This window comes from Euphorbia lathyris, chromosome 8 (assembly GCF_963576675.1).
Source record: "Euphorbia lathyris chromosome 8, ddEupLath1.1, whole genome shotgun sequence".
In the NCBI taxonomy this organism is placed as follows: Eukaryota; Viridiplantae; Streptophyta; class Magnoliopsida; order Malpighiales; family Euphorbiaceae; genus Euphorbia; species Euphorbia lathyris.
Window position 1 is genome coordinate 30,016,044 of NC_088917.1, and position 16,275 is coordinate 30,032,318.

At 35.2% G+C, this 16,275-nt stretch overlaps 2 protein-coding genes across 2 annotated transcripts; one reads left to right on the forward strand and one right to left on the reverse strand.

The window, feature by feature from the left end:
• Positions 1–6,345: 6,345 nt before the first annotated feature.
• On the forward strand, positions 6,346–8,309 carry LOC136203026 (MOB kinase activator-like 1A). Its single transcript, XM_065994059.1, has 7 exons — positions 6,346–6,497; positions 6,761–6,809; positions 6,913–7,021; positions 7,403–7,496; positions 7,582–7,715; positions 7,810–7,973; positions 8,067–8,309. The coding sequence occupies exons 1-7, from the start codon at positions 6,472–6,474 to the stop codon at positions 8,136–8,138; spliced, it is 648 nt and encodes a 215-aa protein (XP_065850131.1). The 5' UTR covers positions 6,346–6,471; the 3' UTR covers positions 8,139–8,309.
• A 1,562-nt stretch (positions 8,310–9,871) lies between these two features.
• LOC136202618 (O-fucosyltransferase 35) lies at positions 9,872–15,363 on the reverse strand. The gene is made up of 9 exons (XM_065993352.1): positions 14,530–15,363; positions 13,872–14,006; positions 13,635–13,707; positions 13,480–13,550; positions 13,298–13,386; positions 12,220–12,352; positions 11,838–12,070; positions 10,659–11,135; positions 9,872–10,544 (listed from the first exon to the last, which is right to left on the reverse strand). The coding sequence occupies exons 1-9, from the start codon at positions 15,007–15,009 to the stop codon at positions 10,343–10,345; spliced, it is 1,893 nt and encodes a 630-aa protein (XP_065849424.1). The 5' UTR covers positions 15,010–15,363; the 3' UTR covers positions 9,872–10,342.
• Between the last annotated feature and the right edge of the window lie 912 nt (positions 15,364–16,275).

The window sequence follows — 16,275 nt, forward strand, 5'->3', positions numbered from 1 at the left end:
CCTCTCCAACCGGCAAGTTTTTCAAATATTTCACCAAATGAGTCTCGGAGGCCAACATCTCCCGCGACCTTAACCATCGACCAGAATCCATAGGATCTCCATTCCATTCAACTCGAAACGGGAAATCACCGTCCAACTTCCGAACAAGAAAGAACCGATGCCTAAACTCATTGACCTTGTCTTTGAGCCCCCCAAGGACTTTGAATTTTTTATGAGAGAATGTAACGTGTTGCGATCTCGGCCCCTGATTCGGTCGGAAGAACTGGTGGAATACAAGACCCGTCGCTCTAAATCTCGTCGACCGACATAACGAGTAGAAAGTGACCATCATCCGCCATCCATTCGGATGGATCTGACCAGGACAAAGGTCATATTCCTTCAGAACTTCCACAAAGAATGGAAGGAGGGGAAGCCGCATGCCCGACTCAAACTGCTCTTCGTAAACAATCAGCTCATTCGCCCCACCAGCATGATGAGCGCGGTCATCCTTATCCAAAGCCACCAGTTGATACGGCTGTCCTATGCGATATGCCATGGAGATCGAGGCCAAATCTGCGGACACGATTATACTATGAGCATCCTCGATAGCAAACGACTCGGGTCTCCTCGGGCGCTTCGCCCGCTCGAAACGCCTATCGTCGGTGCCCGATGCACCCGCCTGCCTCGTCCATATCTTAGACCTCATTTCTTCGTACAAAGTGCCCAGGTGACGTGTCGGCGTTATCAAGTTATCCGACATAGTCACCACAACCTCCAACACACCAGGCCGAACGCTACCAGCAGATCTCTCTGAACTCGGGGTAGCCCTAACCACAACCGCCTTTTTCTTCTTCGCTTTTACAGCAGGAGAGCTACTTTCCCCTTCCGACTCGGTCCACTTCCTCCGTTTCGACGAGCGAGTACGCGACGCGTCACGAAGAGTAAAGTCACCTGGAGTAACAGGCGGCAAACGTCTGAAGGCTCCCCGGGAAGAACCCTCTGACATAATCCCTCTCCCCAAAGAAAACAGAAAAAGCAAAGGAAAAACAGAAAAAGCAAGGTTTAACTGACCCCCGACAAAGGCAAAATAAGACACGGCTAGAGTCAAGCTCCACCGGACGATACGAGGGACGCTGCGCTACCGGGCACCTCCTAAATCCGAACAAACGAACTCCGCAGTACGATAGGCAGATTTTTTGCTTCAAGAAATTTCCAGAGAGGCCCCCCAAATAAAAATCACAAACAAAAGAGAAGGGGAAGCTTTTTCTCCACTATTTATAAAAACGGCATAAAGTGACAGCGCCGGCAAAACACCCTTTTCCAATACATATGGCGGCGCATGCAGGGGGCAATAACTATTGCATTCAATGCTACAGCTGTAACCCCTAAATCAAGAAGCACGGAAGTTAAGGGGCCTTCCTCATAATCAAAACAATCGGCTATCCGCTTCTACCACAACGATTCCAGGCCTTCAAATCGCTAAATCGCATGAAATGCTCGACATACCTGTTCGCGGGGGGGACTACATGATTCGGAATATATATATCCCGGCCCAAGACTAGGCCCAAGGGCCCGGGAGCCCACACCGATCTCCTATAAATACCCCTAACAAGGGAAGGGAGAGGGGAGAGCATTTCTTGAATAAACCTTCCGGGTAAACCCACATCTTCTCGAATATTTCCTTTATTAATCCCCTTTGAATATCTAAATTTCTTGATCATCGGAGTGTTCGTAGGGACCGCTCCCCGTGCAGAGACGATAACCAAGAACCGCGAGAGTCCACCGAAGCTACCCGAATCACTGTAGTGCATTCCCTAATTACTATCTATAAATGTATACAGTATTCCGAGAGTAATACATCTGACTAGGGATGTAAATGGAGCGGAGATTATCCATCCCCGACGGGACCCCGCTCTGTTTTATTATAGGACGGGGACTAATATGTGCCCCGTTAGCGGGGATGGGAAAGGATATCCCCGTCCCGCAGGGATCCCCGAACCCGTCCCGTATTGTGCTCCGCGAGGATTCCCGATGGATTAGTCGTTTAATCCCCGATAACATATTATTAATCATAGAAAATAAAAAATACGTATAGAAAAACTTGAACCAAATGTTTTACCTCTATCTATTTCACTCTATATCTATTTGTTCATCATATTCTCTTATTTTCTTTCTCTTTTTCTCTATTCTTTTCATTTATTTCTTTTTTCATATATTCTTTTAAACTTTAAATGGGTAAACGAGAATATCCGCGGGGGCAGAGACAGTGATGAATTTTGTCCATGTTTGTTTCACGAGACGGGTATGGCAATTCCCCGTTTAGTCGAGAAACGGGGATGGAAACTCCAATCCCCGTTCCGTCCCACCCTGTTTACATCCCTACATCCGACCAATCAGGGCCGGCTCTAGGGGGAGGCAGCCTCGGCGGCCGCCTAGGGCCTCCGACTTACGGGGGCCTCCAATCGGAATTTTTTTAAAATTTGATAATTATTAAAACATTTATGGTTAAAGGTTATATAGATTTAGATATATAACAAAAAAAAAATATTGCTAGACTGAATGGTAAAGACATGGTGGAGATATTTACAAGGGTGTGAGTTCAATTCCTTGAATTAGCATTTTTTTGTTCATATTTTCTCTTTTTTTTTTTTCTTTCTTTCTTTGACAACACGAATGTATAAATTATTAATTTTTTATTGTAGTTATTTTTAAATTTTTAAATTTTTTTTTATATAAATTACAAGATGAAATTCACTTATGAATTACAATTTGTAATTTGGTGCAAAATGTTATTTAGACTCTGATTTATTTAAAATTTTAATAGTTGGCTACTAATTTATTATTTGGTCACATTTAGACCATAAACTATTTAAATTGATGAAATTTCACTCAATTTTGATGATTCCTTGGATCAGCATTTGTTGGTTCATTTTTTCTCTTATTTTTTCTTTCTTTCTTTTGACAACACCTATACTGATTTTTTCTAAACTTTTTTTCATATTTGGAAACAATGTATAAACTATTATTTTGTTATTGTAGTGATTTTTAAATTTTTTATTTTTTTAATTACAAGACGAAATGCACTTATGAATTACAATTTGTAATTTGGTATAAAATGTTATTTAGAGTCTGATTTATTTAAAATTTTAATATTTGGCCACTAATTTATTATCTGGTCACATTTGGACCATAAACTATTCAAATTGATGAAATTCTACTTAGTTTTGATGAAGTCTTGATAAAATTGTTTTGTTATGATATGTGGTGATATTTTGACATATGGACTTGACATGACTTACGTTTTTAAAAAATGTAAAATGTGTACAGAAGCATGAATCTACATAAAATCGAAGCAAATTGTGAATGGATAAAAATAAAAAAAATGTGGACTGTGAGCCAGCGAAGATGCAGTGTGTTTTTGAATGAAGAAATGTCCTAAAAAGCATCATTATCCAATATTCATCCATACATACAGCTATTTACTTATCATTTTCTGACCCCTTCCTTTCTGTTTTTTCAAACCTTCTGTAAGATATGTTGGACCCACTTGTTTTTTTCTTTTTTATTCTCTCCTTCTTTTTCTAATTCTGAATATCCATTAAAACTAAATTAAATTAAATTTCAACAACACAATTTCTTTTAAAAGAAAGGCATGCATGGATGGGACAAAATTTAACAAATGAGCAGGTTGTTGTTTTATTGAATAAATAATGAATTATTATTTTTATAGAAATAATGGGTTACTTTTGTAACGTAAATTTTTAGATTAAACTAGAATTAACGTGTTAACTTAAAAATAATACAAATATTTTTTTTTGGTAAGAAAGGAAAGGAAAAAAACAAAACAAATATTTAAAACTATTATATCTTTTTATGTTTTTATATACCATTTTAACTAATAAAAATAATAAAATTACAATTATTACAATAATACGACTCGAATCTTTCATATTTTTACATGTCATTCTTAATAGAAATAATAAAATTACATATAACTTATAAATATATTACATGAACCCAATAAAATATTAATGGATTAAAAGTTTATTAAATTGACTTTTTGTTAAACTTCCGATGGATATTTAGAAGTAGTCAATGTTATCAAAATTGGACTGGCCTGATCGAGTTAACCCGGTCCAGCAAATTACAAAATTAAACTCTACTCAAAATTGCTAAAAAAAACGTCCAACTTGACGGCTTAATTGGTTACCGATAAACCCAATCACTGGTTTACAGGTCGGAACATACTTAAATTTAAACTTCCATAATTTTATAAAGAAATTAAAAGTTAATATAGACTTCCATAATTTTTTGAAAAAATTAAAAATTAATAAATTGTATTAATGATATTAATTACGAATTTTAAAGAACTGGTCATATGACCGACAATTCAAATATCTTATCAGAATTTAAATCGTCGTCCTCCTTGCCATGTGTTACTTTGACTAATGGGTCTACTATTCCAGTAATTGGGTGCGGAACAACTTATATCACACAGTTCGTTAAATTATAATCGGCTTTATACGTGTCTTATTTCCCTTTTAATTTATCACCGGTTACTAAACTTACCAAAGACTTAAATTATTGTCTCTCTTCTTTTCCGACCATTGCGTTTTTCATGGTCTTGAGACGAAGTAGGTTTTTTGTAGGGTAACAATAAAGGATTGATTGTATCTTCTTTATTCTAGTTGTGTGCTTGTTTTCAAGACAATGGTATGTAGTGGTATCTCTCTCTCTCTTCTTAAACTTCATTGTCAGTCTGGTCATCCTCATCTTAAAATATTCCAACACCTATGTCACAGTCTTAAACATGAAACAAGGTTAGAATATGAATCCTGCCAATTAGCAAAACACCATTGAATCTCTTATTCCCTCGCCAAAATAAATGTGTTGAGGTTCCTTTTCAGCTGATTCATTCTGATATATGGAGCCTTTGTCCTATTTTGTCAAAATTGGGTTTTCATTATTTTGTGACTTTTATTGATGACTATTCTAGGGTTAGACGGTTATATCCAATGAATATCGATCATATTTACTTTCCATTTTCTATGCTTTTCATGTTGAAATCAAGACTTAATTTAATAAACACGTGTTCATCTTACGAAGTGACAATGTTAAAGAATATTTTTCATCTTCCTCTAATACATAAAATGATATTAATTATCGGACTTCTTGTGTTGTCATCCTGCAACAGAATGGGGTGGCTAAGTAAAAAAAATGTCACTTGCTAGATGTTGCCCGAACCTTTATATTTCATATATAGGTTCCTAAAGAATTTTGGATTGATGTTGTCTCTACTGTCAATTCCTAAATTAGTTGTATGCCCTACTTGTTCTTAAATGACATATACCTTATTCGTTGCTTTTTGCTTCACAAATATTGTTCACGCTTTCTCCTAGAGTGTTTGGGTGTAGTTGCTTTATTCATAACGTGGGCTTAAGTATCCAAACTCAATCTTAAAGCTTTGAAGTGTGTCTCTGTGGGTTACTCTCATAAAAAAATTATCATTATTATTCTCCTATTTTAACTCGTTATTTGCTTTAAGGTTATCATTGTTACATTTTTCGAGGATACTTCTTTCTTTAGTTCTGCTCTATCTTCCACTTATTCTTCTCCTTCTCCATCTAGTATATCTAGGGATGATAGTTTGTTTATACTATAAGACAAGAGGTGCATTATCTCGCTCGTTGTTCGTTAAGTTTACTCTCAACACGTGCATCGCACGATTGATGGACCTCTTATCACCACAGACACTAGTGTTCCTCCTCTTGCTTTGGCTCTAGATCCTAGCCTTGACCTTCCCAGAGCTCTTCGTAAATGTACTCATACTTGCGCTTATCATGTTTCTTCATTTGTTTCTTATAATATTTTATCACCTACCTTCAAGTCCTCTGTAACCTCTTTGAATTCTAATGTTGTTCCATCATCTATTTCGGAAGCTATAACTCATCCAAAAATAATAATTGAACCTCGTTTTAAACTCTCGATCCAATTTTGACAACTATAGAAATAGTTTCTATATTTGTTATTATTATAATTACTATAAGTAGTAAAATTATATGCAAACACGATATGAAATCGACACTGATTCAATTGAATTGACAAGAATACGATACCATATTTTTTAAAATTTGATTATAATTGACTCATTTAGTATTAATCCAATAATTGTCATGACACTAATTGGATAATTGGAACCTCTAGTTGGCAATGAGAATTAAGTGGGAAAAGAAAGAAAAGATGGAAAAGAGGTTAGCTTAATATGTATATATATAACTTTGACAGACTGTCATCTCCTTAATATCGAAGTTATAATTTAACCATATTATTCTTTTTTTGTTTAGTTTGTTTTATTTTTTGTGTATATATATAACTAATCAAATGTTTATTTAGTGTGTTGTTTGTTGTTCAGCATTTGGTTAGCGAGCGAGCGCATCATCCTTTTCAGGAATACCACAGGCAGAGGCAGAGAGACCCTCGGCTTTTCCCACCATGAGTCTCTTCGGCCTCGGCAGCAGGTTTTCCTTTTATGATTACATTATTAATTGAATCGTATATTAATTGTAGGATTAAGAACAGGATCTTTTTAATTTATTCTATTTCTTTTCCTTTTTTGATGAGCCAAACATTGATTGTATATACAATCATAAGATAAACATTCTGATTAATGAAATTCGGCATTGCAAATGATTGTGCTTCTTGTTGTTTAATTAGATTTGAGAATCCTTTTGAATTCATATTTGTTTGACAATTCATTGTTTTTGCTGTTTGGGTGATTAAGAAATCAGAAGACATTTCGGCCAAAGAAGAATGCTCCATCTGGAACTAAGGTTGGTGGAATTCCTACCTTGTGGTTTCATCATTCTGTTATTACATATATAGATGATGATGATGATGATGAGAATGAATCTGGAATTGAAATTGAAACTGCAGGGCGCTCAACTGCAAAAACATATAGATGCTACCTTAGGTAGCGGTAATTTGAGAGAAGCAGTGAGATTGCCTCCTGGAGAAGATGTCAATGAATGGCTCGCTGTTAACAGTAAGTTTTTCAACACGGATTTCTGTCAATACTCGTATATAGTTGGAAAAGACAAAAGAAAAAAAATGTGGTTTCTAGCTTTGATACTTTTAGCATTGAAATTTTTTTTTTTTTTTGTGTGTGTGATAAAATGATACCTGAGGTTTTTTATATTAGCCAAAGAAAGATTTTCTAGCAACAGGGAATTTTTGCCATTGCAGTAGTTATGGAAAAGTGATCGAAAAATACAAGTATGATTTTGTTCAAAAAAAAAGTTCAAATGTCAAATCGCAAAACAACGTGATTTTTTTTGTTGATAGTTTTACAAATTTCTGAAACAAGGACTTGTTATATTTAATGCATGTTTTTTTTTTTTCATTTGTCGATGTTGTGGTCCTGCAGCTGTGGATTTCTTCAATCAAGTGAATATCTTATATGGAACTCTCACTGAATTCTGCACAACATCAAACTGTCCAACAATGACTGCAGGACCCAAGTACACTTCTTCCTACTATCTTAACTCTTCATGCTTTTCTCTACAGAATATAAATTTTTGTTATATATGTTTCTCTGTTTTCCAGGTATGAGTATAGATGGGCTGATGGAGTTACAGTTAAGAAGCCAATTGAGGTTTCTGCTCCAAAGTACGTCGAGTATTTGATGGATTGGATTGAAGCTCAACTAGATGAAGAATTGATTTTCCCTCAAAAATTGGGTTGGTGAAATCTCTCGATCTTGAAAGTTCAAGACTTAACATTTGTATTTCAAAAGATTTTGATCTAAATATGTAATTCTGGTGTGGTAAACAGGGGCACCATTTCCAGCAAACTTCCGGGATGTAGTTAAGACGATCTTTAAGCGATTGTTTCGTGTATACGCACATATCTACCATGAGCATTTTCAGAAGATTGTCAGCTTGAAAGAAGAAGCTCATCTAAATACTTGCTTTAAACATTTTGTTCTCTTCACATGGGTACTTATTTTTACCATCTTTATACTGTTTTCTTAACTAAATATGATTGATTCTTCAGCTTCTGCTAACTTGATTTTCTCTGGTATGGCTCAGGAATTCCGGTTGATCGATAAAGGCGAGCTTGCACCTTTGCAAGATCTTGTTGAGTCTATTCTGCAGTTATAACAGTGTGTTTGTGTGTGTTGTTGTGGATCTCTTTCTTCATGTTGTTAGTATGAATTGATTTTGTACAAACATTTTTTATGGGTTTCCTTTTTCTTCACCTAATTTTTCATCTATATTTGTGACTTCCTGTATTCATAAATGAAAAGAGGTGTTGCCTCCAATTTTAACCAACTCTGGAAGCAATATGGTACCGCATTTAACAAGGGAAAGCCTTATTAGCTTTGCCAAAAAAAAGCTCGTGCTAATTCTGATTTTGATTTTGAGCTTCTACTTTTTCATTTCAATGCATGAAGTCTCAATCTTTCATTTTTTGGTACATTAAACCTTTAATAACCAGAAAATTAAACTTTGAATATAAAGTGTGAATAATTCATTTCATTTGCGTTTATATTTTTAATGGTATGAAAGCAATTTTTTTAATGTATGAAAGCATTTTTTTGGGTAAGATAAAGGAAGGCAAACGCCCGAACAAGAAAAGAAAAAAAAAAGAGCAAACTACACACACAGATAACTCTGCTAGAAGCAAATTCCTTACTGTCACTCATGGTGACTCAAGGAACAAGAACCTACTAAGGGCCCGTTTGTTTTACCTACAAGCTGCTTTTTCAAAAAGCATAGATTTTCTGTTTTTATAGAAGGCTGCTTTTCAGGTGTAAAAGGCAAACAGGAGGTCACTAACCAAACACTTAATGCTGCTTTTCAACTGTAAAAGGCAAACAGAAGGAGCCTAACCAAACACCTAAAACTCTGCCTTTTAAAATAAAAAGGCAAACAGGAGATGAAAAGTAGGTAAACAAACACCCTCTAAGTTCATCAATCGGTCAGCAGCCTAGTTACCTTCTTTATAGCAATAGATAAAAATAGTGATCCAATCCCTATCACCAAGATGCACTTTTGAATCAGCCAAGAGAAAGGATGGTGTAAATCAACTGAGCTAATCATTAATCAAAGAACTACCTGTGAATCTAATTCAATAATGATTTTCCAAAATCCCTTTGCCCGGGAAATCTGTAACCCGAAATATAGGCCTCAAAGTTCCGCTACCGACAATGTACAGTATCCTATATTAGCCCCAAATCCATCACACCATCTGCCCAAACTATCTCAAATCAGCCTCCTGTAGAAGCTAATCCAAGATTACCCTTGCACGCTCCATTTATATTGAGTTTCATCCAACCCTCAGATGAAATTATAAAAACTTTATACAGCTGAACAGATTGAAATTATACTTTTAACTACTCCCTCTGTTTTGAAATGTTTGAGGTTTAAAGAATATATACAAGGATTAAGGTTTGTGATTAATGAGAGAATATTAACTTTTTTGGAATATTAACTTTTTTGGCCTTCAGTAACCATCCACTGCAAGAATTAAGAGTGCAAGGCATAACAAATAATTTACACGAAGTAATTAATATACCTAGAATGCTGCAAAATGTCAACCATTTTTTAAACTAAACATCTATCCTAAATCGACAATTAATTTGAAAAACAGAGGTAGTAAAATACAAGTCATCGTCTAACTTGACCAAAAATAAATGATGAAAATCCACCAAAATCTGAATGGTCAAACAGCCAATAACTTTCACCATTCTGTTGCCACCTATAGCTGTCTGCGCAAACCAGACAGAAACAATATGATCTTCAGATCAATATAGATTTTTTTTGACAAAAATTTATAAAATGTAGCAATAAAGTATGAAACTAGAAGAGGTCCAGTGGTTGATTCAAAAAAAAAAAAAAGAAGAGGTCCAGTGGACATGATATTTTTTATTTTCATACTATCGTTATTCAACACAATGATCAAGTCAGCGTATCACTCTACAAGTTTAATGTCTCAAATGAACAGGAAGCAAACCCCAGGTTTGCTAAAGCCCCAGTTGTCTAATATAAGTGTGGTTTAGTAAAACGAACAATGGCATAAGTTTATGCTTTCAATTTTGACACATTACAAGAATGTTCGTATATAACCCGTCAGCAGTCAGCATCTTCTATGGCTATGCTGCAAGAATCATGACCTCATTGCGTTGGTTCTGTCTGTATGCAAGAGTAACTTCAACCAGTAAAACAATTCTGATCTCAATTTAGATCGATTTATACAGCCACTTTCTGCGATAATAATTCTGGCGAAATCAAAGCTCCACTTTTGGCAAGCAGTTGAGCTTGCATCATGATACTATTCCAGAAAACCTTCCTATATATATACCCTACTTTTCTTTTGTGCTTTCACAGACACAGCCGGGAAAGGGATTTGCATAGAAACTCTCTTCTAGCTTTGGAAACTCACCAGGCTCCCTAAGATATGGAGCTCCTATCCGATCTTTGTGAAGCTCCTTCACTTTGGTGCTGAATGTCTCCCAAGATATTGTTCCTTCATCCAACTCATCCACCAAATGCACAAAATTCATCCTGAAACCATCAACACGAAAGTTGATATTTGCAAATGTAATGTAGAAGGTTTATTCGAAAACCACGTAAAAGACACAATAGATCAAGTTGGAAGCAAATGGATTAGAACATTACCTGTCTGGATTGATAGTCTTCTTGAAATCTTCAAATCGCCTATGACCTTGAACTGCCTTTGCCATATTTCCGTCGTAGGTATAGGCAAATACGTCACTTTGAAGTGCAACAACATAGTCTAAACCAGCCAACATGTTCTGATGATTCTGGAAAGTATTCAACTCGTCGTCCTTGGAGAGAGTGGAATGTGAAAATATGTTGGGGAATTCATCCAGAAGAGGCTGCATGCTTCCAATCCCATAAGCTTCACCAGCTACCAAGTAAATCCTGGTGTCCGATGTAAAACCAAGCCCTTTAAGTAAAAGAGAAGTCTCCCTAGGAGTCAACGGGCAACCACCGAGCAACCTTTTTTCGGTTCCATTTATTTCTTTGTCCTTCCAATGGCTGACTTCATAACGCATCCTTTTCAGCTCTCCATCTTCTTCTGCTGTCAAATTATGACTGCAGCCGGTAAATGCAAGCATATCCTTCTCATACCTATGGTTTGAGCCAAAGAGTAATTAATTATTGTCAGATTTTAATATGAAGTGGACCATTAACTATTAGCTTGAGCTTTTAGTTCAATTGGTTCCATGGCATGGTATCAGAGCCAGGTTGACCAGGTGGTCTAGGGTTCGATTCCTGGCAGCCCCATTTATTGACTAATTGCAAGACATGGTAATATGGGCCTGTGTTATGCACGCTTCAAACCCGGTGGGCATTCGCGTGTGAGGGTGTGTCAGATATTAATATGAAGTGGACCATTAACTATTAGCTTGAGCTTTTAGTTCAATTGGTTCCATGATAATTATAAAAGTGCTTTTGACAATATATATAATACAACAATGGAGGACATGACAGTTCAGTAGGTCCATGAAAGAATAAACTAATAAACTCTAGCATAATCATAGAGAATATTATTTTCTTTATATTGTCCTTCACCTTCACTTAAAGAAGAAAAAGTAGGTTTCTCATTAATGCCTGTCAAAATCATCATTAAGCACACCTAACATAAGGCAACACAAGTTTTGGGACATAATCTTGTTGACAGTTAGATACATGCCATTGATTTTTCCATTGAGACCATCAAGTAGATAATTGCAACAACCTCCCACTCAAAATTAGGAATAAATGCAGCACAATTTTGTGTATTAATTATAAGTTCTCAATTTAAATACGCGATTCACCATATAACCTAACCTCAAGTGGAGAGCAAGATAAGGGTTTCCATTTTCTCTCATTCTGGAGACGAAGATGTTTCCAAGTTCTTCAATAGGTTTTGAATACTTCAATGCCCTGTAGTTAACACGGCATCTCAGTTTTTGAATGGATTCTGGGAGACCATTGTTGGCAATGCGAGAGTCAGTGTGAGTGAAATAGATTACTTTGTGCTGTTTCAACTCTGGCAGGACCTCAGTTTTATAATAACTAACCTGAAAAAAGGAAAAGAAGTTCAAACAGATTGTAACGGATTTCAGTTGAGGCAACAACATCAATTAAGTCCATATGGATTAGCCCATTGCTTATGGATTTAGAAGCATGAGAGTCTCTTCCAGCATGAAGCCAGGTCAAACCTATCTACCTTAGACCAAGAAATTGGTGTCTTCGTAAAAGGCTCGATTCCAGCATAAGCAGATGGTAGCTCCTCCACAATGTGCACATCATACTTCAATGTGTCAATGAAGTGTTCCCAATTGAACAGATCCTTGAATTCACTGCAAAATAAATAGACAATTTAATACATAGATCACCCGAAAGCATTACTGCAAACTAGTGCAATCCAAAAGGAATGCCTAAAATGCTAAAGATAAAAACAACTCTCAGTTGTCATATTGAGGTTTTTTTTTTTCATGAAGTTATTTGTAAAGTATCCCACATTGGTTAATGGGAGAGCTATATGGCTCCTTACATGTGTGAGGCAATTCTCTCCCTTTGAGGTACCTTTTGGGGTGAGTTAGGTCTTTGTTTACATGGTATCATAGCCATGGTTTAATGTTTGGTCCCCCGCTTATATTAGCATCACGCACCAAATGAATTGGGCGTGAGGGGGGGTGTTAAGTATCCCACATTCGTTAATGAGAGCTATATGGCTCCTTATATGTGAGGCAATCCTCTCCTTTTGAGGTACCTTTGGGTGAGCTAGGTCTTTGTTTACATTGCTCAATGGGCAAATAGCAATTTAAGATATAAGCTTAACATGCTCCTTTAGTTAGAGAGAAGATGAACATATCAATTGAACTAAAAGGAAACTGAGAAATCCAAAAGTCCGACTCTGAACTCTTTCAAAATCAATGTCATGCATCAATTGATAACATGTCGGTTAATGGTGCAACACACACTTGTAAAATATTAACAATATTGTTAACAAAAAGGCGCCCTCATATGATATGATATAACTGACGTAATAATTGCCATATGCTTAATGCCTCAAATAGGAGCATTTCTGCTAACATAATAACAATACTCAGGATCAGTCCTCATACTCATTTCAGAAAAAGCCACTGAAATTTTTGACAATCACATCAGATCAATTGTAATCACTAAGTACAGGAAACTGTCATATTCATTTTACGGCAAAAGTGTTGTTCCAGCTCTGTAAGCCAGTTATCTGATCGACTGAAGAAATTTGGAAAATTTAAATACAAATGAAATAAAATAACCTTTCATCAGCCCAATATGAAGTGTGATCGAGAGAAGGAAGAACAAGTGTAGCCTTCATAATCTTAGCCACAGCAACCATATCACAAATCTGTGCACTAGAATTTTTGCCACATCAGTACTATAATTGATATCAAATGCAAACCATCCAAAAGAAGTAATCTAAGGAACAAAATAGCCAGACCCCAAATCTCATTTGATTTAAGCCACCATTAGCATTTACAAGAATGAATCCATTTGTCTTTACATCCAGCTCTGCCAAGAGAAGAAAATGAGAATGTGAGTAATAAAGCACACATGTAGGAGAAAAGAGTCAATTTAACAGTTCAAGTTTCATACTCTTGCGGTTTTTTGTATGGTCAATGCACTGGGTGAAATTCTCACTGTTGGGTTTGGACCAGATAGCTGAGAACTGGACAGGATAAATTTCAGAAATTAAGCAACAGGATATTCTTGACAAAGTTTACATTTCTGTTGATTCTAGGATAAGTATTCAAATCTTTCTACTTAACTTTCGCAGAATCTAACAAATTGCATTAAACAATAAAACTTCTAACAATTAAGTTCAAGACTTACTTCGTGGACTACACCTGATTTGACTGTCCTTCGGATTCTCTCCATCTTGGCGTCTCCCTTCCCATAATCAATAGCAATAGAGTTTTGAGAACTTTGTGATCTCTTAGACAGTTGAGCCGTGGAACCGGATAAATCCTAATTTTATATGCAAAGCATTTAGGCAAAGCAAATGTAGACAGCCCCATAAAAAATTACAAAAACATTTTAATACAAGTTATAAACTGCAAGAAAGAACATCAAAAAAAGAGCAGACATATGTTAATCCTACCACTCACTCTGATCATACTTTAGATATATTACATGAGAATAGACAGTCTGCAAAAAGCAACACGACAAGCACTACACCTTTGCCCATATATCATCCTGGGTTAGTTTCAATACCAAGCTTCACTATTTTGAGTCTCACAATGTCAATCTTTTATTGAACAAAAATAATCAATAATGCAAGCGTCATCCTTCTTTCACTGTCTATATGACGTATGGAAAATCCTAAAGTATAAACAATTTCTTCATCCAAATAGTACTAAATGCTCTAAAATAGAGCAAACTAAAATCTAAAATGCCACTTTTTGCCCTAAATTTAGTAATCAAAGCATCTAACAAAAACAAACACTATGCAACAAGTTTGGGGGAAATTGCAGGCCTACCGAGAACTAACCTGAGTGGAGGCAGCTTTTTCAAGGGCAGATCCAAACCAGCCATATACACAAATCTTAAGAATACCTAAAAACAAACAAAGACCACAAAACAAAAAGAACATCCAGTGCCCCAACTTCTTCCTCTCCCGAAATCCCAAATCCACACTTCCAACCTTCTTATTAAGGAAAGTCTTGACAACTCCGGCATGAACTCTCTGAGTCAGATGCTGCTGGAGATGGACTTGCCTCTCAAAGACCTCAACAGATTCAGATCTAGGAGAATTAAGTGGCAAGTCAATCTCATGACTAGAAGCACTCGTGCTAGTATTAGAAGTATTGGCGTTGGAGCCATTATTAGCGGAGGCGGCGGAGTGAGTGTTAGTGCGCTTAAAGGAATGAGCCCGGCGAGTCATAGGGCCGGAGAAACGAGGGCTATTAACTCTAGAAATGCCATCAGTTGTTGTATGATTGTGAGTGTGAGAATGAGAGTGGTGACCCATGAAAATGAGAAATTTTCGAAATATGTAATTTGCCAGCGATGATTTCTGAGTTGCCTTATCAGTAAAACTTGACACGTTTTTGAAAAGATTTGCTTGAGATCGCCATTAACAAACCAGATACAGAATTTTTCAAACACCCTTTTAGCTGAATACCAAATCTTTGCCTCCTTTCTGTCTGAAATCTAGAGGAAGAAAAAACTGGAGTTCGGTAGAGCAGATTTAGCTAAACATTCTCTCTCTCTCTCTCTCTCTCTGAAATTATTTCATGATTTCACATTCAACTGTCACACCATTCATCAAAGTTAATAATACTCCTTTTCTCCATTTGCCCAATGAATCAACGTTTTCTTCTTTTACCAGTATAAATATCAAAGAAATCTACTACTTTAAATAACAAAATCATAGTCCTATAAAAAAATAAAAAATAAAAAAAATATCATAGACATAAAATAAAGAAAAAAAAGCAAAGTAAAAATAAATAAATAAATAAATTATGTTATATTTCATTACCAAATAAAAAAAAAATTAATAACACAGTTAATTATTGATGACGTGTACAATTGTCGATAAATTAATTGGAGAGGTATATTTGTCTTAATAAAAAAAAATCATAGAAAAACTTCTCATCCAAATAGTATTTGGATTTTTTTCTCAATCCTAAACTAAAAAGGACTTCGATTTAAATCCGATTTCTTAACTCTATTTTCAAATTTCAAATTCATTCGGAATTATTTCCAACTATTTAAAATTGAGAACAACTCTAAATACAATTTAAATGTCATTAATTGATCAAGGAAAAAGTTTTGTGGATTTTTATATATTGTTTTTCAATGTCATTAATTGATCAAGGAAAAAGTTTTTAAAAAAATGCAAGGAATAGGATTTTTATATAAAAATGGTAAATGCAATTTTTAATGTTAATAAAAAATGAATTTTAGTAATATTATTAGTTTTTACAAAGTATTATTATCTCTTTTTAAAAAAAAATATTCTTATCTGGTATTTTTATCTATTTAGTCATTTCATTTATTATTTTTAGAGATGATTCATCCCACTCTAAATCATCATTCTTATTGAAAAAAAATCTTTTAATTAAAAGCACCATTTTTTTTTAAATAAATTATATGAACTATTAAAGGCGTTTTTTATATTTTAAAAAAGTTATAATCAGAAAATTAAAGAAAAAGTTTTAAAAAAAATTTGCAAGGACTAGAATTTTTGTGCAAAAATGGTAACTTTAATTTTTAATGTTAATAAAAACAATGA

Bases quoted from the DNA above. Each gene is read 5' to 3' on its own strand.
- LOC136203026 (XM_065994059.1), top strand. From the start codon at position 6,472: ATGAGTCTCTTCGGCCTCGGCAGCAG. The intron at 7,022-7,402 runs GTAAGTTTTTCA...GTGGTCCTGCAG, and splicing joins TGAATGGCTCGCTGTTAACA to CTGTGGATTTCTTCAATCAA. The intron at 7,974-8,066 runs GTACTTATTTTT...GGTATGGCTCAG, and splicing joins ATTTTGTTCTCTTCACATGG to GAATTCCGGTTGATCGATAA.
- LOC136202618 (XM_065993352.1), bottom strand. From the start codon at position 15,009: ATGGGTCACCACTCTCATTCTCACACTCACAATCATACAACAACTGAT. The intron at 12,071-12,219 runs GTAGATAGGTTT...TCCTTTTTTCAG, and splicing joins CACCAATTTCTTGGTCTAAG to GTTAGTTATTATAAAACTGA. The intron at 11,136-11,837 runs GTTAGGTTATAT...CTCAAACCATAG, and splicing joins TATCTTGCTCTCCACTTGAG to GTATGAGAAGGATATGCTTG.